The sequence below is a fragment of the Thalassophryne amazonica genome, chromosome 1 (genome assembly GCF_902500255.1).
Source record: "Thalassophryne amazonica chromosome 1, fThaAma1.1, whole genome shotgun sequence".
In the NCBI taxonomy this organism is placed as follows: domain Eukaryota; kingdom Metazoa; phylum Chordata; class Actinopteri; order Batrachoidiformes; family Batrachoididae; genus Thalassophryne; species Thalassophryne amazonica.
Genome location: NC_047103.1, coordinates 6,490,948 through 6,513,944, shown reverse-complemented (window position 1 = coordinate 6,513,944; position 22,997 = coordinate 6,490,948). Strand labels below are relative to the sequence as shown.

The 22,997-nt window shown below is 41.3% G+C and overlaps 1 protein-coding gene across 2 annotated transcripts; it reads right to left on the bottom strand.

Moving 5' to 3' along the window:
• Positions 1 to 10,024: 10,024 nt before the first annotated feature.
• On the bottom strand, positions 10,025 to 14,029 carry LOC117527606 (zinc finger protein 99-like). Of its 2 annotated transcripts, XM_034190147.1 has the most exons (3): positions 13,759 to 14,029; positions 10,835 to 12,615; positions 10,025 to 10,768 (listed from the first exon to the last, which is right to left on the bottom strand). In XM_034190147.1, the coding sequence occupies exons 1-3, from the start codon at positions 13,795 to 13,797 to the stop codon at positions 10,654 to 10,656; spliced, it is 1,935 nt and encodes a 644-aa protein (XP_034046038.1). In that variant the 5' UTR covers positions 13,798 to 14,029; the 3' UTR covers positions 10,025 to 10,653. The 2 variants fall into 2 exon arrangements, with proteins under 2 accessions (XP_034046038.1, XP_034045958.1); XM_034190067.1 differs by having other exon boundaries at positions 10,025 to 12,615.
• Between the last annotated feature and the right edge of the window lie 8,968 nt (positions 14,030 to 22,997).

Genomic DNA, 22,997 nt, shown 5'->3' with positions numbered 1-22,997 from the left:
ACTCAAAACTGTTATGTTCAAACTGCTTTTTTAGCAATCCTGTGAATCACTAAACTAGTATTTAGTTGTATAACCACAGTTTTTCATGATTTCTTCACATCCGCGAGGCATTAATTTTGTTGGTTTGGAACCAAGATTATGCTGGTTTACTAGTGTGCTTGGGGTCATTGTCTTGTTGAAACACCCATTTCAAGGGCATGTCCTCTTCAGCATAAGGCAACATGACCTCTTCAAGTATTTTGACATATCCAAACTGATCCATGATACCTGGTATGCGATATATAGGCCCAACACCATAGTAGGAGAAACATGCCCATATCATGTTGCTTGCACCACCATGCTTCACTGTCTTCACTGTGAACTGTGGCTTGAATTCAGAGTTTGGGGGTCGTCTCACAAACTGTCTGCGGCCCTTGGACCCAAAAGAACAATTTTACTCTCATCAGTCCACAAAATATTCCTCCATTTCTCTTTAGGCCAGTTGATGTGTTCTTTGGCAAATTGTAACCTCTTCTGCACGTCTTTTATTTAACAGAGGGACTTTGCAGGGGATTCTTGCAAATAAAATTAGCTTCACACAGGCGTCTTCTAACTGTCACAGCACTTACAGGTAACTCCAGACTGTCTTTGATCATCCTGGAGCTGATCAGTGGGTGAGCCTTTGCCATTCTGGTTATTCTTCTATCCATTTTGATGGTTGTTTTCCGTTTTCTTCCACGCGTCTGTGTTTTGTGGTCTATTTTAAAGCATTGGAGATCATTGTAGATAAACAGCCTATAAATTTTTGCACCTGCGTATAAGTTTTCCCCTCTCCAATCAACTTTTTAATCAAACTACGCTGTTCTTCTGAACAATGTCTTGAATGTCCCATTTTCCTCAGGCTTTCAAAGAGAAAAGCATGTTCAACAGGTGCTGGCTTCATCCTTACATAGGGGACACCTGATTCACACCTGTTTGTTCCACAAAACTGACAAACTCACTGACTGAATGCCACACTACTATTATTGTGAACACCCCCTTTTCTACTTTTTTTACTAATAGCCCAATTTCATAGACAAGAGTGTGCATATCATGAATGCTTGGTCTTGGATTTGTGAGAATCTACTGAATCTACTGGTACCTTGTTTCCCATGTAACAATAAGAAATATACTCAAAACCTGGATTAATCTTTTTAGTCACACAGCACTACTATTATTCTGAACACTACTTTATATGGTTATCTTCACTGTGGATACACAGGTGTTGTTTTAGAGAATATGCGTGACTAAAAGCTGTTCCACACTGTTCACGCCGATATGCATCATGGCCATACCAATTTAGTTGGTTACATGGCTTGTAAAGGGTTGAGATGTGACAGAATTACTGACTCATTCACATTAAAAATGCAAACAAAAGGTCAATTTCAGTTTGTACAAGGGTCAAAAGTTAAAGTTGCTCCAATTTTGGTAAAAACTGATGCAAATTATTGGTTTCGTTAATAAGCTTTTAAAAATGAATAGTTTGCAGCCTGCGTCATGCTTAGTTATTGTGTTACTTGGTACCATGATATTGGGGGAAGGTGATGGGTCTAGCAGGTAAGTGTTGGGCTTGAGACCACATGATCCCTGGTTCAAAGCCCAGCCTGACTGCGATATCAATATGAGGTAAGCACCTTGGATGGTAGCACCCTGACATCGTGTGTGTGTATGTAAAGTGCTTTGAGCTTCTGATTCAGATAGAAAAACACTACAGAAATGCAGTCCATTTAACATGTCACAGAATCCAGTGGATGCTGACCTTGTTGCAACATTACTTTGTAGACCAAACATTCAACATAAGTCCCTTTCACAATGGGCCCTGCGTAAGTTGCACACAGGGGGAGAAGCTTGGCTCCATGATGCCATTTTTACAGACTGCCTGGACACGCAGATGGATCTGATACATTGGAAAAAGTCAGAATACATTATTTTCAGGAGTTGGACTTTATTTAATGTGGCACAACCGTGAGAACTTGAGGAGGTGAAGGAAGAGATGCAGCTGACGATTGCGCACACAAGCTCTGTCCGTGACGAGTTATAGTGGACGTGGACATGTCCTCTCACTGACGATCTGTCCGTGAGGAGTTATAGTGGATGTGGAAGCTTGGCCCGCCTCTTCTCCTTCTGTAGTTTTGAAGCTTCACTGCCAGCAAAGTTCCGTGGGATGAATAATATCTAACAACGCAGGTATGAACTGATAAAAACCTAAAAGGATTTTTTGCCGGACTGGCATAGGGTTGTGTACAATTGCCGAGGCATGGTGTACAGTAGCGCAATGTTGCATAGTCTTACATACAGTAGCGGAGTGTTGTGTAGACTTGCATAGAACATTGCTTCCAGTGCTCTTCACCAAAAACGTTTGTGAAAAAAATTTACCGTGTTTAAATTTTTGCGTCCATTTTGTGGACCCTTTTGTGTCCCTCAGTGTATTGCCAGGTAGGGCTGCATAAACTCAGTGTAGGGCAGCATAGTCAGTACACCCCATTACGCAACTCTACGTTGGTCCCGTGTGAAAGGGGTTATAGAAAAAAAAAAAAATTCCATTTATTAATCCTTATGAGCTCAACAAATAATTTGCATCACTTTTTTACCAAAATTGGAGCAACTTTAACTGTTGACCCCAGTACAACCTGAAATGGACCTTTGCCATATTTTTTCCTGTTTTACCCAATAACATTTAGTCAGATAGTCCAAACAATGCCTTTTTTGTAATCTTTATGATCAAATGGAGCTTTTTTCCATTTTGATCGCTGTGTAATTGTTCACTGACCACTGCAGGTTGATAAAGCAGTAAGAGTTTGGGATTTTTTTTTTTAAATATTCAATACTTAATTGTTGCCAGGCAAAGTGACACTTACAAGGTCTGTTAGAAAAGTATCCGACCTTATTATTTTTTAAAAAACCATATGCATTTGAATCACGCGTGATTACATAGCCAAGCTTGAACCCTCGTGGGCATGCAAGAGTTTTTTTACGCCTGTCGGTGACGTCATTCACCTGTGAGCACCGCTCGTGGGAGGAGTGGTCCAGCCCCCTCGTCGGAATTCCTTTGTCTGAGAAGTTGCTGGGAGACTGGCGCTGTGCTTGATCAAAATTTTTTCAAAAACTGTGAGGTACATCCGAGTGGACACCATTCGAGAAATTCAGCTGGTTTTCTGTGAAAATTTTAACGGCTGATGAGAGATTTTGGATTGTTTCTCTCGCTGTAAGGACTTCCCACGGAGCGGGACATTGCGCAGCGTTCTGAGGCGACGTCGTCATCCTGTTTCAAGCTGAAAACCTCCAAATTTAAGCCTCTGTTGACCCAGGACGTCGTGAGAGAACAGAGAACTTTCAGAAGAGGTCGGAATCAGCAGTTCATCCGGACATTCCACTGTTAAAGGAGATTTTTTTTAATGATAGACGTGCGGACGGACTGGCGCGTCGGCCCGCAGCCGGCGCGGCGCGCCTGCCACAGGTAAAACACCTCCGTTGGAAGCCTTAAGGACAAGTTGGAACATGCCCTGCTGTTAAACAATTTCTCAGATACTCACTCAACTGAAAGCCACCAAAAGCCGCCTGGATTTTACAAATGGTTATCAACACGGAGGTGTTTTTCCTGTGGCGGGTGCGCCGCACCAGCTGCGAGCCGACGCGCCAATCCGTCCGCACGTCTTTCATTAAAAAAAATCTCCTTTAACAGTGGAATGTCCGGATAAACTGCTGATTCCGACCTCTTCTGAAAGTTCTCTGTTCTCTCACGACGTCCTGGGTCAACAGAGGCTTAAATTTGGAGGTTTTCAGCTTGAAATAGGATGACGATGTCGCCTCGGAGCGCTGCGCGACGTCCCGCTCCGTGGGAAGTCCTTACAGCGAGAGAAACAATCCAAAATCTCTCATCAGCCGTTAAAATTTTCACAGAAAACCAGCTGAATTTCTCGAATGGTGTCCACTCGGATGTGCATTAAACAGTTTTTGAAAAAAGTTTGATGAAGCACAGCGCCAGTCTCTCAGCAACTTCTCAGACAATGAAAATCCGACGAGGGGGCTGGACCACTCGTTCCACAAGGTGTGCTCACAGGCGAATGACGTCATCGACAGGCGTGAAAAAACTCACGCATGCGCACGAGGGTTCAAGCTTGGCTGATGCAATCACACCTGATTCAAATCCATATAGTTTTTAAAAAAAATAAAACTGTCAGTTTCTTTTCTAATAGACCTCGTAATTCACTTCACATATCAGTGGTCTTCTGCTGGTTATACTACAGCAATCAGTTTGGAAAAAGTCTTTTTGCAAATTTTCTTTGTTTAAATATTCAGTTAACATCATCGTTATAAGGTGGTGTGACACAAATTCACTGCAACCACCAGAGGTGTTCTGCCCGAGCCAAGCTGGATTAACTTGAATCTCTGAGCTTCTAAGGTCTGGGAGGTGCTTCAAACTCCCTCTAGCAAAAAGCCTTGTAAAAAATCTTTTATCCCAAATGCTATCACCATTTTTAACTAAAGAAAGTGACAACACACATATTTGACTGAGCTGCTATTTTATGCATTTTAACCTATTTACTATTTCACTTTTTCATCTTATTCTGCATTTTTAGCAATATCATGAATGTGCCTGAGCTCTTGTCTGTATGTCTGTCTTTATTATGTGTCTGGTGAGCCTAAGAAAAATTTCAACCATGGTGGACATTAAAGATTTATTATATTATTCTATACCATTTAAGAAATTGTTGCATTTGCTTTCCATGAATCAAAACACTGTTTTCGGCTTCTAAAATTGACAAAAATACAAATGTGCTCATCTTATATTTAGACTGATCATCCCTGTACTGTGAGAACTTACTTGGCAATGAATTAGATTCTGATTACACAAATGCATCTTTGGAGTAAAATGAAAGATCCAAACTGATCTCCATCTGCTCCAGAGTTGTTCTGAATGATACCCAAAGGGTTTGTCCCTTATTAAAGTTGTTTATATAACGGCTGAGTGGATTCTTGTCATTTGATTGGTGCTTTGTATGTCACATGACATGGATTAATTCATCCCATTTGTGTTGCATTGCATTTACTGTGCAGTTTGGTTCCATTTAGAGTGCAAATTTGGTTCCATACATTTGGTATCACTGCACTCGGCACATTCTCATGCACGCACACACGCACACAAAGCGCGCGCATGCACACACAAAACAAATCCACTGTGCTGTCTGGAGGCTGTTAACAGGAATAAAATGAAAAGATTAACTAATTTCTGATGTGTTTTTTTTTTTTTTTCGCTGCACTGACGATGTAAGTCTTTTTGTGGTAGTACACGCGCACACAAGCACCGACCGGGTTGTGTGTGAGTGCACACGCGGGGGACAATGGCGCGACAATTTGACTGAGCTAACTGACGCTGCTAATTCTTGTAACACACACACAAAATTCACTAAGCCCTCTGTAAGCCATCTGGATGCATGAAGAGCTGTTCAGATAAAGGCTAACGTGATTTTTGGCTGGACTGAGGAACTACAAAGTCTTTTTTTCTGGAAGTCTGGAGTCAGTGCACAGCATCACTGGACTACATGTCACAATTTGGACTTTAGCAGCAGTGGACCACCAAAATGTAAGTCCCTTTTCTGTTGATTATAAATTAATAAAATATCAAATGACAAGGATCTATTTTAGCCATTATATTCATGGTATGTTCCAGGTTTCATCTCATGAAATATTCGTACCATTGAACTCAAACATTCATTATTTGTATAACACTTAAGTGCAGTTAGTTAAATTTTATTAAAGACTGTAGGTTGCAGGCACCTGCATGGGGCATTTCATTCCCTGTACAATATACAAGGAATGTTAGAAAAGTATTGGACCTTTTTATTTTTTTCAAAAACCATATGGATTTGAATCACGTGTGACTGCATCAGCCAAGCTTGAACCTTCATGCGCATGCGTGAGTTTTTTCACGCCTGTCGGTTGCGTCATTCCCCTGTGAGCAGGCTTTGAGTGAGCACTGGTCCACCCCTCTCGTCGTTAAGGAAATGGCGGAATGATTTGGAGCTTTGCTGCATCAATTTTTTCCTGAAACTGTGAGAGACCTCCAGGTGGACACCATTCGGTAAATTAATATGGCTTTCAGGGATGATTTTATGGGGATTACACAGATTAAGGAGTGCTACAGCCGGTTTAAAGACCGCCCACAGCATCTGAGAGCGCGGCGCGCTCCGCACACTGATCGACAGGCTCAAACCCCGCTGAAACAACCAGATCATTTCCAACGTGAAGGTTTTGTTTATCCGGGACGTCGTCTGACTTTCACAAAAAGGCAGAAGGCATGGACATCAGCACTTTTTCGGCACATTCCACTGTTACAGGAGTTTTTTTCATGGAAAAAGAAGCGGATGAATGCGTCACCGTGCCGCCCATTGCGTGGGACAAAACCACCTCCGTGTTGGTCTCTCAGGACGGCTTTCAGGTGGCTTTCAGACGGCTTCCGGTTGCTTTTCAGTCGTGTGAATATCCGAGAAATTGAGCATGAGCTGGACATGCCCCAACATGTCCTGTGAGTCTTCATCACGGCGTTGCCTTGCGCCATGTGGCTCCGCCGCGACGCGCGGGATACCTCCGCTCCTCTTTCCATGACAAAAACTCCTGTAACAGTGGAATGTGCCGTTCATTTCTAAACTGGACGCTGTCTTGATCCGGTATGTCGTCTGACTAGCACAGGAATTGCGGAAGACATGGACATCAGCACTTTTTTGGCACATTGAGACAGACATGTGGAGGAATCCTGCGCGTCGTGGCGGAGCCACATGGCGCAAAGCAATGCCGTGATGAAGACTCACAGAACATATTGGGGCATGTCCAGCTCATGCTCAATTTCTCGGATATTCACACGACTGAAAAGCAACCGGAAGCTGTCTGAAAGCCACCCTGTGAGACCAACACAGAGGTGGTTTTGTCCCGCGCCATGAGCGGCATGGTGGCGCATTCATCCGCTTCTTTTCCATGAAAAAAACTCCTGTAACAGTGGAATGTGCCAAAAAAGTGCTGATGTCCACGTCTTCTGCCTTTTTGTGAAAGTCAGACGACGTCCCGGATCAACAAAGCCTTCACGTTGGAAATGATCTGGTTGTTTCAGCGGGGTTTGAGCCTGTCGATCAGCGCGCAGAGCGCGCTGTGCTCTCAGACGCTGTGGGCGGTCTTTAAACCGGCTGGAGCACTCCTTAATCTGTGTAATCCCCATAAAATCATCTCTGAAAGCCATATTAATTTTCCGAACGGTGTCCACCTGGAGGTCTCTCACAGTTTCAGGAAAAAATTGATGCAGCAAAGCTCCAAATCGTTCAGACATTTCCTTAACAACAAGAGGGGTGGACCAGTGCTCACTCAAAGCCTGCTCACAAGTGAATGATGCAACCGACAGGCGTGAAAAAACTCACGCTTGCGCATGAAGGTTCAAGCTTGGCTGATGCAATCACACGTGATTCAAATCGATATGGTTTTTGAAAAAAAATAAAAAGGTCAGATACTTTTCTAACAGACCTCGTATATGTTGTTCAAGATTTTAATTGTTTTCTTGCATCCCATAATTATTCCATGTTTTTTACTTAGAATCCTAAAAGAACAGATGTCAGATTGTTGCCTGTGCACTGTAAATAACATTACAGACACCCAACACCGAGGAGCTGATGTGCTGAGGGTGTGATCCCTCTGCTTCTTTCGGCTGCTCCCATTGTTCTGACTGTATCAAAGGTCCGACAGAATCAACAACCCGCTGTTTGTTTTCCTAATAAAAACCTAAATTTATGATTTTAATAAATTCATACCATGTAAACAGTCACATTTAAAATACATTTTTAGGACAAACAGTGCAAGTTGAAAAGCAGGTTTTCTTTTATTCTTTGACAAAATAATTGACATCAACTGTGTCTTTACAGAATATTGTGGCATAAATTACAAAAATTGAGGAATAGTTAATTCTCTGATAGTCTTCTCATAGTTGAGTGGAATTGAGCAGGTAGGTAATTCAGTACCACATAAGACATATTAATCCAGCCTGAGTACACTATAACCTACATAAATATATAGTGGCCATCAGGTTGAGAATAAACAGGTCATGGATAATGAAGGTTTACGCAGCCGAAAATGGTGTAGCTCTAAACTCAAGTCTTCCATCTTGCACTGTGTGATGCTATTCTGGACTATAAGCACACACTCTTGGATACGAAATGGGAGCATCACTCTGACTTAATAAAAACAAGCATAACTCAGTTGTTTGACACATCGGTTACACTTACAGAGGGACAACCACCCGTAAGCTGGACTCCATGTACCACTCTTGATTTCTTAAGATAATTTTACAGTGAAAAATACAGGATATTTGGTCAAATGTATCAACCGCTATATATTCAACCACTGGCTCATGCTACAGATGGGGGTGCCATCTCTGATAGGATGATGATACTTTACCGCTGGGTGTGCTAATGAAACAAAAACATAAACCCATCTCTCTGATCTGTGGGCTACACGTGGGGCCTACTATGTTGAAAATTATTAACCTGTCATCAGCCTGTTTGTTTTAAATTTGCAGTGATTAAACCAAAGACTCAGGTTTACTGAAAAATTACAGATAGCGAACCTACCCTTTTGCTCTAAAATCCTTGAAAAAAGTAGTGGCTAGCATACCTGTAGTTTCAAACCATTTTTCCTCTCTTGTTAAACTGCGCCATTAACAACAGAGCAGGTCTCTGCCTCTTTATATCTAAATTCTGGCTTTGTTAAGGCCTAGTTCATGAAGCCAAAGTGTGACATAACCATCAAAACTTAAAAGTGGTCTTTTTTCTGAAATGTTATCATTTTAGGTATGGCTATATATCAGAGTTTCAATATTTCTATTGGTCTCGGTTCAGTCATTGCTAGAAATTATCAGCGCATATATATACTATAATGTGCTAGAGCGTAACGCTTGCGACAACAGTTGGAGGTATCTTCTTTAGTCTGCAGAAGCCTGAAACAAAGAAATTCTGTCCATTAGTTCCTGGTATTATTGAACAAGTAATATAGTTATTCTATTGAAGCAGAGTAGGAGATATAGCTAAGGTTTTGACACAAATAAATCAAGGACTTGTTCTCAGCGTTACGCTTGCGACAGTTTTACCTTGCTTTAGAAACATGTTTTTTCTAGGAAATGACATTTCTACCTTTACAAAAATGTATTACTGTGTGTTAGTATGAAGCACAAACCAACTGACAAAATACACGGTTATTTCTTTAACATTCAACTTTAAATAATAATATCAGTTATCAAGTTGTTTGGCCTCATCAGGGTGTATGGTTTTCTTCAGGGTGTATAAAGCCATATTCATTGGTGAACAACTTGATAACGATTTTATCATATACAATGGTCCCTCGTTTATCGCGGGAGTTACGTTCTAAAAAAATAAAATGCGATAGGCAAAATCCACGAAGTAGTCAGCATTATTTTTTACTATTATAGATGTTTTAAGGCTGTAAAACCCCTCACTACACACTTTATACACTTTTCTCAAACAGGCATTAACATTTTCTCACTTTTCTCTCGTGTGTAAACACTCAAAAGTTCAAACCTTAGTAGAAAAAATAGAACGTTTTCCTATAAATAATTATGGCTTTTAGAACTAACGAATTTAATTTTAACAATCAACCTACGAGGTTGGACATGTAAGAAATTATTAACAGTGACTCACCAGTATTTCACAGTTCCTCTGATTGCGCCTCTTCATCGTGGCGCCGCTCCGCTGTCCGGATTGGCTGATTACTCGGGTGGTATGAAAAATATTACCCGTCCGTGAAAAGGGTGTATTGCTATTTATTCTTTAATGTTTTATCCAATCATATTGGCATATCATTTATAGGTATATGATCATGCTAAATATGAATGTCACACAAAATGTATGAAAAAGTGCTATTTTTGGGGGTAAATTTTGTGCATATCTCTGGAACTGTGCGGAATTTTTCCATGAAATTTTCAGTACCTGTCAAAGAGACTATAGGCAACTCACAGATAAATCTGGATGGTGCTAAATAAAATAATGGCTTGTTCATGACAAATGCAATGCAAATCAGCAGTTAAGCTTCATTATTTTTGAACTAGGCCTTAAGGAATCAAAGGGCTAGGTGCTGACGACCACATTAGTACCCTCTGTGCTTCTTGGTTTCATAGTTTTGTCAGTTCCAGCCAACTGATTCTGTTCATTTTCTGACATGCTATTGCTGAAGATAAGCCTGGGACCAAGGTTTCTGTCAATGTCCAGTGAACCTTCTGACATCAAACAAAGCTTTGGATACAGCTTACCTGCTGAATGATGTGGCAGAGCAGTGCTTCAATATGATTTGAAAAATTTCTGGACTTTTTTCAAAGTAGATCTGTCTTGAACTCTGTTTTTATTTTTCTGCACTACATTTTGTTTTGATAAACATGATTATTGTTAGAATGGCCTAAGCAGTGGGTCACCCTTTGAGTTTGGTCTCCTTGAGGTTTCTTCATCCAAAAATGGCAGAGAAAGTTCTCCTTACCACTGTCACCTACGTGCATGCTCATGTGGGTTGGTAAGGTTAGACCTTATCCATGTGAAGCACACTGAGGCTACATTGTTGTGATTTGGCACTATATAAATAAAGTGATCTGAATTAAATTGAAAGAGAATTTAATCCCATGTTGACCACAAGTGTGGGTGGCATTTCTTCATCGTGCATAAATTGATGTTGTTTTAGATTCGATGGACAGCTGAAATCTTTCCCACACTGGTCTCCACTGTGGGTGAACTGGTGGTGTTGTAGGGTAGATAACTGGCTGAAAGATTGCCCACAGTGGTCACAGGTGTATGGTTCATCTCCACTGTGAATGAGTTGATGAGTTTTGAGGTTCCCAGAGCACCTGAATACAATCCCACATTGATCACAAGTGCATGGTTTTTCCTCATTGTGCATAAGTTGATGCTGTTTTAGATCAGATGGACAACTGAAAGCTTTTCCACGCTGCTCACAGATGAACAGATTTTCTCCACAGTGGGCAAGTTGGTGCATCTTTCGGCTATGTGAATGAGTAAAAGATTTCCCACATCGTTCACAAATGTATGGTTTCTCTCCACTATGGGTGCGATGGTGTTGCTGTAGGGTAGATAACTGTCTAAAACAATTTCCACATTGGTCACAGAAGTATGGTTTCTCTCCACTATGGATGCGTTGGTGTTTTTGCAGATTCGATAACTGCCTGAAAGATTTCCCACATTGGTCACAGTTGAACAGATTCTCTCCACTGTGGGAGAGTTGGTGTGTCTTTCGGCTATGTGAATGACTGAAAGATTTCCCACACTGTTCACAAATGTAGGGTTTATCTCCACTGTGGATGCGATGGTGTTGTTGTAGGGTGGATAACTGCCTGAAAGATTTCCCGCATTGGTCACAGGCATACGGTTTTTCTCCACTATGGATGCGTTGGTGTTTTTGTAGGTTTGATAACTGCCTGAAAGATTTCCCACATTGGTCACAACTGTAAGGTTTCTCTCCACTGTGGGTGAGTCTATGTGTCCTTAGGCAATGTGACTGAGTGAAAGATTTCCCACATTGATCACAGATGTACGGTTTCTCTCCACTGTGGATGCGTTCATGTTTTTGTAGGGTAGATAACTGCCTGAAAGATTTCCCACATTGGTCACAGGTGTACGGTTTCTCCCCACTGTGGGTGAGTTGATGTCGCCTTAGGTTCTGTGACTGACTGAAATACTTCCCACATTTCTCACAGGTGTAAGGTTTCTCTCCACTGTGAGTGAGTTGGTGTGTCCTTAGGCTACTTGAGCGAGTGAAAGATTTCCCACATTGTTCACAGACGTACAATTTCTTTCCACTGTGGATACGTTGGTGTTTTTGTAGGGTAGATAATCGCCTGAAAGATTTACCACATTCGTCACATGTGTACGGTCCAACTCCAATGTGGATACGTTGGTGTTTTTTTAGATTATGCAACTGACGAAAAGCTCTGCCACACTGGTTACAGGTGTATGGTTTCTCTACACTGTGGATGAGTTGATGTCTTGTTAGGCTCCATAACTGCCTGAATGTGATCCCACAGTGACCACATGTGTGTGGTTTCTCTTCATCATGGATAAGTTGGTGTTGTTTCAGATGCGATAGCTGGCTGAAAGTTTTTCCACACTGGTCACAAGTGTGTGGTTTCTCCCCACTGTGGACGCGTTGGTGTTTTTGTAGACTAGATAACCAGCTAAAAGTTTTTCCACATTGGTCACAGATGTGTGGTTTCACTCCACTGTGGATGAGTTGATGGCTTTGTAGGTTAGACAACCAGGTGAAAGATTTCCCACACTGGTCACATGTATGTGGTTTTACTCCACTGTGGATGAGTTTGTGGCTTTGCAGGTTAGATAACCGGCTGAAAGATTTCCCACATTGGTCACAGGTGTGAGATTTTCCCTCATTGTGAATAACTTGATGTTGCTTCAGATTCCAGGGCCAGCTGAAAGTTTTTCCACACTGATCACACTTATATCGTTTATCAGTTGTTCCTGGTTTTGGGTGTACATCGTCACTCTGAGCAAAGTGTTGAAGTCTTTCTCCATTTGTCTTGTTCTGTTCCTGCAGTGCAACACAAACAGAAAAAGATGACAGCCCCCAGGCTTCCATACCAGGTGACAGCTGGGAACTATGAACTGAATGATGTGCAGATTTGTTTTTACTTTGCTCAGTGCCACAAAAACAACATGTAGGAAAGTGACAGACTCCATGGATGAATGGCTCATGGCACTGACTGAAAATAAGGGCGGCTATATTTGTCACTGAACATTTCTAAAATGTTAAAAGTGTTTGATAATTCAGTTGTTGTACAGATTACAAATCGGCCGGTTTTCAATTATGACTCAGGAATTTGTACGTTTGTTTTTACTGAGGGATTGTAAGCAATGGAATTGCATAAAGACATTTTGTTTGTGGAAGTGCAGGGTGCTCCCCAGACAATGGAATAATGGCACAATGACAGTTACACCTATGTCAGGCTGCTTTATCTCTAGCAGTTGAACAGAAACCTAGTCTGACGAATATTACCAACAGTTGCACACCTACACTGGACTGGGAAATTCTGTCTGAAGCAGAGTATAATCTATATGCTCAAAGGAATATGATCGTACACAAATTTCATGTGTAATCTTGACATTAAGTTAACCTTTCATTCATACTGCTCTCCGATGTACACAGCTCAACTCTGGTGGAACCACGAGAAATCCTCTATAAACAAATTGTATGTGTCCTATCATAACACCTCTAAATTATTCATTGGATTTTCCAAATATGAGAGTACAAGTACACTCTGCACAGTCTTTGACATACAGTCTTGTCAGGCTGTGATCAGGAATTTGGTGTATCGGTTCATGCAGTGTTTAGACAAGTCTGAATCCCGTCATATGTGCTGTTCTTGACACCAGCTTAAACTATAGGTCTAAGATCAGGACCCACTGGTTACGGATGATGCATACAAACTTTTCTGTACAAGTCTGCAACTACTCAGATATAAACCTATGTACATATCACGTTTCTATGTAGCCTTGAAACTGGAATAAAGCCATTATTATTATTATTATAGTTTTAGCATAAGCTAAGCTAAATACCCAGAAGAACGACTCTGCTAATACTCCATTAACAATGAGAAAACCAAGTTACTTTAAACACACACATAAGACTACTGGCATTTGTAAGGCACCCAGTAATTTTTCAAAGTCGTTTTACCTCCAAAAGCATCTTTGACCCGATGACGGACATTTTCATGAAGAGCAGCACGTGAGCACGTCCGGTTGGTCCGTCCGTACCAAAGGTCCGACAGAAACAACAACACGCTGTCACCTACCGAGTTCGCTCTTTTTGTAATAAGCCTCAGAAGTGTATAAATTTATTAAATTCGGAAGACGTGAACAGTCACGTAAGAATTAAATAATTTTAAGAACAAATGGTCAAAGTTGGAATGGAGGTTCATTTATTCTTTGACAAAATAATTCACTCAAGTCTCTTTACAAAACAATATTGTTACAAAATTGCGGGGAATGTTATTTACATATTTCATTCTGTTCCTATGTTTTCTGATTTGGGGTTGCATTGGCTACAGCTTCCACTTTATACAGTGCAGCAGATAAACAATCCAGCAAATGGCGATAAAAGCACCAAATTTGGCACAAATAATCCTTCAACCTTACTCTTTTGAAAATAAATAAATAAATTGGCCAATTGGATTTTCAATAGGGAGCCACAGGAGTGAAAATTAAAAGATGGTCAAATCATATTGAAAAATATGTCTGATCGTACAAATTCCAAAAAGGTATAGTTTGGACTATCTAGATAATCCAAACTATTCATTTTTGCAATCTTTATAATCAGACAAGTAATGTGGTGTATTTTTCAATCTGATGGGGACATTTTTTTTTTTTTTTTAATTTTGACCCCTGTGTAATTCTTCACTGACCCCTACCTGGCTGCCTATTGAAAATTCAAGCGAGTAGTCTGCTTTGTAAGAAGAGTAATGTCTAAGAGTATTTGTGCTGAATTTGGTGCTTGCATAACCGTTTGAAAGATTGTTTCAGTTATCCGCTGCACTACTACAACGTCATACAAATAAAACTCTTTTGACATTCTCCACAGGTGTAAACTTTATTTCCACTGTGGATGCGTTGGTGTGTTTTTAAGTTTGATGACTGGGTGTAAGATCTCCCACATTGGTCACAGCTGTACAGTTTGTCCCCACGGTGGGCGAACTGGTGTCTTATTAGACTCTGGGATTGACTGAAGGATTTCCCACACTGTTCACAGGTGTACGGTTTCTCTCCACTGTGGATATGTTGGTGTCTTTTTAGATTATATGACTGACTAAAAGCTCTGCCACACTGGACACAGGTGTACAGTTTCTCTCCACTGTGGATGACATGATGATTTTTCAGGCTCCACGAGTGCCTCAATGTGATCCCACATTGGTTACAGGTGTACGGTTTCTTTCCACTGTGGGTAAGTCAGTGTGTCCTTAGGCTCTGTGAATCACGGAAACATTTCCGATTAGCAGCAATCTTCCATTCCAGCTTATTAATTAATCAAAAACCCAGACAGAGCTTTAATTCATTTGAAAGCTTGACTCTTAGTCTTGTCCATCCAAATTGGAAGTCCCAAAAACCAGTTTTATTTGTTATTATCTATCGTCCACCTGGTCGGTACTGTGAGTTTCTCTGTGAATTTTCAGACCTTTTGTCTGACTTAGTGCTTAGCTCAGATAATTATAGTGGGCGATTTTAACATCCACACAGATGCTGAGAATGACAGCCTCAACACTGCATTTAATCAATTATTAGACTCAGTTGGCTTTGCTCAAAATGTAAATGAGTCCACCCACCACTTTAATCATAGTCAAGTTTCATTACACTAGAAGTGCCTGACTCCGTGGTATAACTCACAAACTCGCAGCTTAAAGCAGATAACCCGTAAGTTGGAGAGGAAATGGCGTCTCACCAATTTAGAAGATCTTCACTTAGCCTGGAAAAAGAGTCTGTTGCTCTATAAAAAAGCCCTCCGTAAAGCGAGGACATCTTACTACTCATCACTGATTGAAGAAAATAAGAACAACCCCAGGTTTCTTTTCAGCACTGTAGCCAGGCTGACAAGGAGTCAGAGCTCTATTGAGCCGAGTATTGTTGTGTGGGCCGCCAGAAGAGGAGGTACTGCTGGCCCACCACTACCAGATGGCGCCCTGCTTGGAGTGCAGGCTTCAAGCATGAGAGGGCGTCGGAGCAACGGAGAGTGGCAGCTGTCATTCATCATCTGCACCAGCTGTCACTCATTCACCACATCACCATAAAAGCCGGACTACAACTCCACCTCCCCGCCGAGAAATCAGCAACCAAGAGGTAACCTTCTCTGCGGTAATTTCTCTGCTAACTAAACTCTTCTTTGCAGCCGTTTGCCCTGTGGTGTACTTATCCGAGCTGGAGTAAGAGCGTGACCGCGACAACTTCACATCACGCTCCATAGCAGATAAGTGGTTACACAGGAGCTGCACGAGTGTGTGATTGGAGGTGGAGGTGCTCCCTCCTTAAAGAACATTGACTATGAGTGGACTACTGAGTGTGCGAATTCACACTCACCTGGATTTTCTCTGTTCTCTGCCAGCAGTACCAGGGTCGACAGCCGAAGGCAGAGGCCACCTGGGGACTCAGGACTTGGCGGCTCCGGTGTTCTTCAGGCCCGCTGGTGGTGGAAGCTGTGTGGGAATCGGCTCTTCTCTCGCCAGAGGTCTTCTATCTTCGAGCCTGCCCACACGTCACCTGGTGTCTCATTGGCAATCCATATCTCTGTCTGTATTCCGTTGTGTGTTTTCACAACATTAAATTGTTACTGGTTGGCTTATCCATTGTCCGTTCCTTTAGCACCCCCTGTTGTGGGTCCGTGTCACGACACCTTCCCAACAAGTATTCCTTTAACTTTAACTAGTAATGACTTCATGACTTTCTTTGCTAATAAAATTTTAACTATTAGAGAAAAAATTACTCATAACCATCCCAAAGACGTATCGTTATCTTTGGCTGCTTTCAGTGATGCCGGTATTTGGTTAGACTCTTTCTCTCAGATTGTTCTGTCTGAGTTATTTTCATTAGTTACTTCATCCAAACCATCAACATGTCTATTAGACCCCATTCCTACCAGGCTGCTCAAGGAAGCCCTACCATTATTTAATGCTTCGATCTTAAATATGATCAATCTATCTTTGTTAGTTGGCTATGTACCACAGGCTTTTAAGGTGGCAGTAATTAAACCATTACTTAAAAAGCCATCACTTGACCCAGCTATCTTAGCTAATTATAGGCCAATCTCCAACCTTCCTTTTCTCTCAAAAATTCTTGAAAGGGTAGTTGTAAAACAGCTAACTGATCATCTGCAGAGGAATGGTCTATTTGAAGAGTTTCAGTCAGGTTTTAGAATTCATCATAGTACAGAAACAGCATTAGTGAAGGTTACAAATGATCTTCTTATGGCCTCAGACAGTGGACTCATCTCTGTGCTTGTTCTGTTAGACTTCAGTGCTGCTTTTGATACTGTTGACCATAAAATTTTATTACAGAGATTAGAGCATGCCATAGGTATTAAAGGCACTGCGCTGCGGTGGTTTGAATCATATTTATCTAATAGATTACAATTTGTTCATGTAAATGGGGAATCTTCTTCACAGACTAAGGTTAATTATGGAGTTCCACAAGGTTCTGTGCTAGGACCAATTTTATTCACGTTATACATGCTTCCCTTAGGCAGTATTATTAGACGGCATTGCTTAAATTTTCATTGTTACGCAGATGATACCCATCTTTATCTATCCATGAAGCCAGAGGACACACACCAATTAGCTAAACTGCAGGATTGTCTTACAGACATAAAGACATGGATGACCTCTAATTTCCTGCTTTTAAATTCAGATAAAACTGAAGTTATTGTACTTGGCCCCACAAATCTTAGAAACATGGTGTCTAACCAGATCCTTACTCTGGATGGCATTACCCTGACCTCTAGTAATACTGTGAGAAATCTTGGAGTCATTTTTGATCAGGATATGTCATTCAAAGCGCATATTAAACAAATATGTAGGACTGCTTTTTTGCATTTATGCAATATCTTTAAAATTAGAAAGGTCTTGTCTCAGAGTGATGCTGAAAAACTAATTCATGCATTTATTTCCTCTAGGCTGGACTATTGTAATTCATTATTATCAGGTTGTCCTAAAAGTTCCCTGAAAAGCCTTCAGTTAATTCAAAATGCTGCAGCTAGAGTACTAACGGGGACTATAAGGAGAGAGCATATCTCACCCATATTGGCCTCTCTTCATTGGCTTCCTGTTAATTCTAGAATAGAATTTAAAATTCTTCTTCTTACTTATAAGGTTTTGAATAATCAGGTCCCATCTTATCTTAGGGACCTCATAGTACCATATCACCCCAATCAGTGTTGCCACAGTTACTTTGAAAAAGTAATCTAATTACTGATTACTCCTTGAAAAAGTAACTTAGTTACTTTACTGATTACTCAATTGTAAAAGTAACTAAGTTAGATTACTAGTTACTTTTTTAGTTACTTTCCCCAGCTGCCGACAACAACTCACTTTATAGTCACCCTTTCTTGACTTCAATGAAAATAAATACTTGTTTTATAAAAAGTAAAATAAAGACCTCTTTCTTGACCTCATATTTAACTGTTGACAGCACTGTAACAGTAAAACTTGCAATTTCAAACCTACATTGTTTAGAAATGTAACTATTAAATTCTAATTCTCTAAACATTTTACTTGTCTAAATTATTATTATTTTAAGCAATATTAGTAGTTGTAGTAAAAAACGGCTTCAAAACTGGACCTTTAATCTAGGGGTGTTGTGGGGGGGCACATCCCTGCCCCACGCCCCCATTCCATCTGGATCCGCCCCTGCTTTGGCGTTTGAGCACAAAGAATGGATAACATTTATTTATGTAGAAAACAGGACCAGATTTACAGGTAAGAAAGTTTTATTGCGTTTTCACATCATGTGGTCCTCAGAAAGAGAGTTTAGGTGCATTTGAGTGGAAAATAGTGTTAGTTGTTGACGCGTCGCGGAGGATCAGCTGTTTTTAACGAGACGATACGGAGCGGCTCAGATCAGAATTCTAAATAAAGGAGGGAAAAATGTATAAAAATGTCTTTGTAAAGCTCAGTGCAGGTGTGCTGATCACCGCGCTTTAAGAGGTGAGGACGAGTCGAGCAGCTGCAAAAAACCGCGGATTAAAAGCTCACAGCTCACTGAAAGTGGGCAGTTCAGTCGAACCCCGACCTCCTGCCCACAGACCAAGTTTAATGCTGCTGTCGACCCACAATGAAAAATAATAGTAACGCACAGTGACTTGGAGAAGTAACTTTAATCTGATTACTGATTTGGAAAGATTAACGCGTTAGATTACTCGTTACTAAAAAAAGTGGTCGGATTAGAGTAACGCGTTACCGGCATCACTGACCCCAATAGAGCGCTTCGCTCTCAGACTGCGGGCTTACTTGTAGTTCCTAGGGTTTGTAAGTGTTGTGTGGGCCGCCAGAAGAGGAGGTACTGCTGGCCCACCACCAGAGGGCGCCCTGCCTGAAGTGCGGGCTTCAGGCACGAGAGGGCGCTGCCGCCTACAGGAACAGCCGAGGTGACAGCTGTCACTCATCAACTATGACAGCTGTCACCGATCATCTGCATCTCACCCGAGATAAAAGCAGGATGACACCTCCACCACATTGCCGAGATATCGACTTCTGTGAGAGGTAATATTCTCTGCCAGCATTCAGTGTTTCAAGAGCTCTTGTGTTGCAGCTGTCAACCAGAGGACCGGCGTGGGTCGTGACTGTTTCGTCCTTCATCTCGTCAGATAAGTGGTTAAACAGACGCTGCACGAGTGTGTGTTAAAGGTGGAGGTGGAATTCCCACCATTATTGTTACGGGGTGTACACACACCCACACTTGACTGTCTTTGTTCTCTGCCAGCAGTACCAGATCCGACACGCTGAGACGGTGGCCACCTGGGGACTTCGGGACTTGGCGGCTCCAGTATCCTTCGGGTTCGGTGGCGGTGGAAATCGTGTGGTTCCGGTTCATCTCCAGACGGGCGTCTCCTATCGTCGAGCCTGCCCACACGACACCTTCATTAATTGACTTGTATTCATTCTGTAATCTGCTGTGTGTGGTTGTGACATTCACAACAGTAAAGTGTTCTAATTTAACTTCCTCTATTGTCCGTTCATTTACGCCCCCTGTTGTGGGTCCGTGTCACTACACTTTCCCAACAGTAAGAGTAGAATGGGAGGCAGAGCCTTCAGCTTTCAGGCTCCTCTCCTGTGGAACCAGCTCCCAATTCAGATCAGGGAGACAGACACCCTCTCTACTTTTAAGATTAGGCTTAAAATGTTCCTTTTTGCTAAAGCTTATAGTTAGGGCTGGATCAGGTGACCCTGAACCATCCCTTAATTATGCTGCTATAGACTTAGACTGCTGGGGGGTTCCCATGATGCACTGAGTGTTTCTTTCTCTTTTTGGTCTGTATGCACCACTCTGCATTTAATCATTAGTGATTGATCTCTGCTCCCCTCCACAGCATGTCTTTTTCCTGGTTCTCTCCCTCAGCCCCAACCAGTCCCAGCAGAAGACTGCCCCACCCTGAGCCTGGTTCTGCTGGAGGTTTCTTCCTGTTAAAAGGGAGTTTTTCCTTCCCACTGTCGCCAAGTGCTTGCTCACAGGGGGTCGTTTTGACCGTTGGGGTTTTTACATAATTATTGTATGGCTTTGCCTTACAATATAAAGCGCCTTGGGGCAACTGTTTGTTGTGATTTGGCGCTATATAAATAAAATTGATTGATTTCCCACATTTTTCACAGATGTACAATTTCTTACCACTGTGGACATGTTGGTGTAGCGCCATGGCATCAATGTGCCTAATTAAATAAAGTACATTAATGTTTCAACAACAAAAACAACTAGGAGACAGACTGTGCTTTCCACTCTCAGTGGAGAAATTCCTAAGTCAACAACACTGCTTTCCAGAGGAAAACAAAACCATAATTGAAAGTGTTTCAAAAGGGAGCCCTCGGCTTTTATCAGTGAATTTTCATCATTATGAATCACATGACATTATAATTGCTTCACGTCAGAATCTGAGCTTCTCCAGGCCGGAAAACCCAAAGTTTATGATCAAACTAAGGCAGGAACCTCTCAAGCCTGCAAAACCTTCCCCCATGATAACATGTGGTCATAAACTTGGTTTTGACAATCAGTTTTTATCTCGAGTTTAAAGCAAAGAAAATCTTTGGTTTGAAATAAAATTTGAGATCAGTATTTTTTTCATTGATATCTAAAGACTTACAATGTTGGTTGTATTGATTATCCAAAAAAATGTTTTGCATGTAATCATTCCAGTTTATTGACATGTGCTCATTTTAACTGTGTGTGTGTGTGTGTGTGTGAGACCTTTCTGCAGTATCTAAAATGCTGATGTTGAAGTACTCTGTTTATCCAAACCCAGACAGCAAATAGATCCGGGCCGGATGTCGTCCAACATCTGGTACCAATCCTGAAAACAGATCCGGTCCAGATCTGAACTGGATCCTCAAAATACCAACCGTTTACAGACCATATCTGGCACGGATCTGGGACAGATGTGGTCCGCATCACAGCGCCGTGGCAGGAACATGGGGCATAACGATAAGCAATTTTATCTGCACTCGGTAGAAACTATCCATTAGCGGTTGTAAACTCTGTACTCTGTAATCGTGATCGTCATTGAGGCTTTTTTAAATGCTTATTGCAAAGTGGTTTGTTTCTTTACGACAAGTTTTATAAGTCCAGGGACACTGATCTGTGTGTTATAGATACAAATCAGTTTCCTCGGATCCACGGAACTTACCCCTGTAAAATGTGTTCCTGCCACGGTGCTGTGATGCGGTCCACATCTGCCCCAGATCCGTGCCAGAAATGGTCTGTAAACAGTTGGTCTTTTGCAAATCCAGTTCAGATCTGGTCTGGATCTGTTCCAGAACTGTAAAGCGGAGCCGTGCCGGATCTGGGCCAGGGTGCAAAAACTGTCTGGACCGGATCTGTTTTCAGGATTGGTACCAGATGTTGTACTACATCCGGCCCAGATCTATTTGCTGTCTGGGAAGGATGTGAAGGATGTAAGAATGATGTTTCCATTTGAGTGTCTTCGAACAAATAGTATTTCAAATTAATTAATGTGTTTAAATAGTTGAATCATTTAAGTCTGCCCTCTTTCTAAGGACATGAAGTTTCTGTGAGATTACACACACGTGGCATTCATTCATTCATTCTTTCCTTTTGACAAAGTTTGACAAAGCGGCAAGTCTTTCTGAACTTTTAAGCAAACTTCAGAGCTGAGTTTTTCAAATTAAGAGCGAATTTACAGAAAAGCGACTTCTTTTCATAATTTTCAATGATTTTAAAGTTTTAAAAATTTTTTTAATTCACAAAGACTTTAATTTGGCTCCAACAATTTTTAAGCCACCAGACACCATTTTCAACAAACAGCTTCTACCTCTGGGTTCCTGCAAGCTGACAACGGAGCTGATTTCAAACCAGCAGTGGACTGCTGGCAAAGCCAGCCGACCAGCCCTGGGATCACTCGGGTCGGGGACACCTCTCGTTAACCCCTCCGACCCAGGTGAGCTCACGCTGCCGGAGCAGAAATATCAATGACGGACGGACAGTCCAAGCAGCTCTTCAACAGCAGCTAATTGACCCAGTCCAGGCTCCATGAAAGAGTTTTGTTGTCAATGGATACAGGTGGCTCATCCTTTTTCTTTAAAAACATTCATGTAATATTTTTCTTCATAATTGGCTTCAAAATTCATCACTAAATTCCAATCAGATTTATTTCTTAAAGTTTTAAGCTTTATCTCTTTCTTCGAACATCTCATGAGTGAGTAAGAAAATTGTTTCCATGAATGAACCTGTTTGCAAACACTGTCCAGAAAATGCCAGTAAAATGTTCATTTCTTGTACAAATTGTAAATATTTTCTGCTGTGGCTTATTTTGTGTACAGAAGGAAACTCTTGGTCAACCGTATCGTAGAATTCATGACTTTCAGATCAGAGATTGATTAAAATAAATCGAGACTGATTAATTCATTTGAGACTGATAAATTAATGTTTAAATTAAAGCACTTATGTTACAAATAAGTGGTGCCCCGAGAATTAAGTAAATAATAAGTATTAAACCCTAAATTAATTATTTTGGTGACCTGTTATATTGGGCCTAGTCCAATCTAATTCAATTTGGGAGATTAATTACTTATTCACTATAAACTGCTACATGCCTCTGGTTCCCCGCGTGTGAGCACATTGAATAATAAAGATTATTCCATAAATAAACGTTACATATTTATGGTGCCCATGTGTGGAGGCTTTATTATTAAAACTGTTACACATCTATTG

Bases quoted from the DNA above. Each gene is read 5' to 3' on its own strand.
- LOC117527606 (XM_034190067.1), bottom strand. From the start codon at position 13,797: ATGAAAATGTCCGTCATCGGGTCAAAGATGCTTTTGGAG. The intron at 12,616-13,758 runs GTAAAACGACTT...GTTGCACTGCAG, and splicing joins GGTCAAAGATGCTTTTGGAG to GAACAGAACAAGACAAATGG.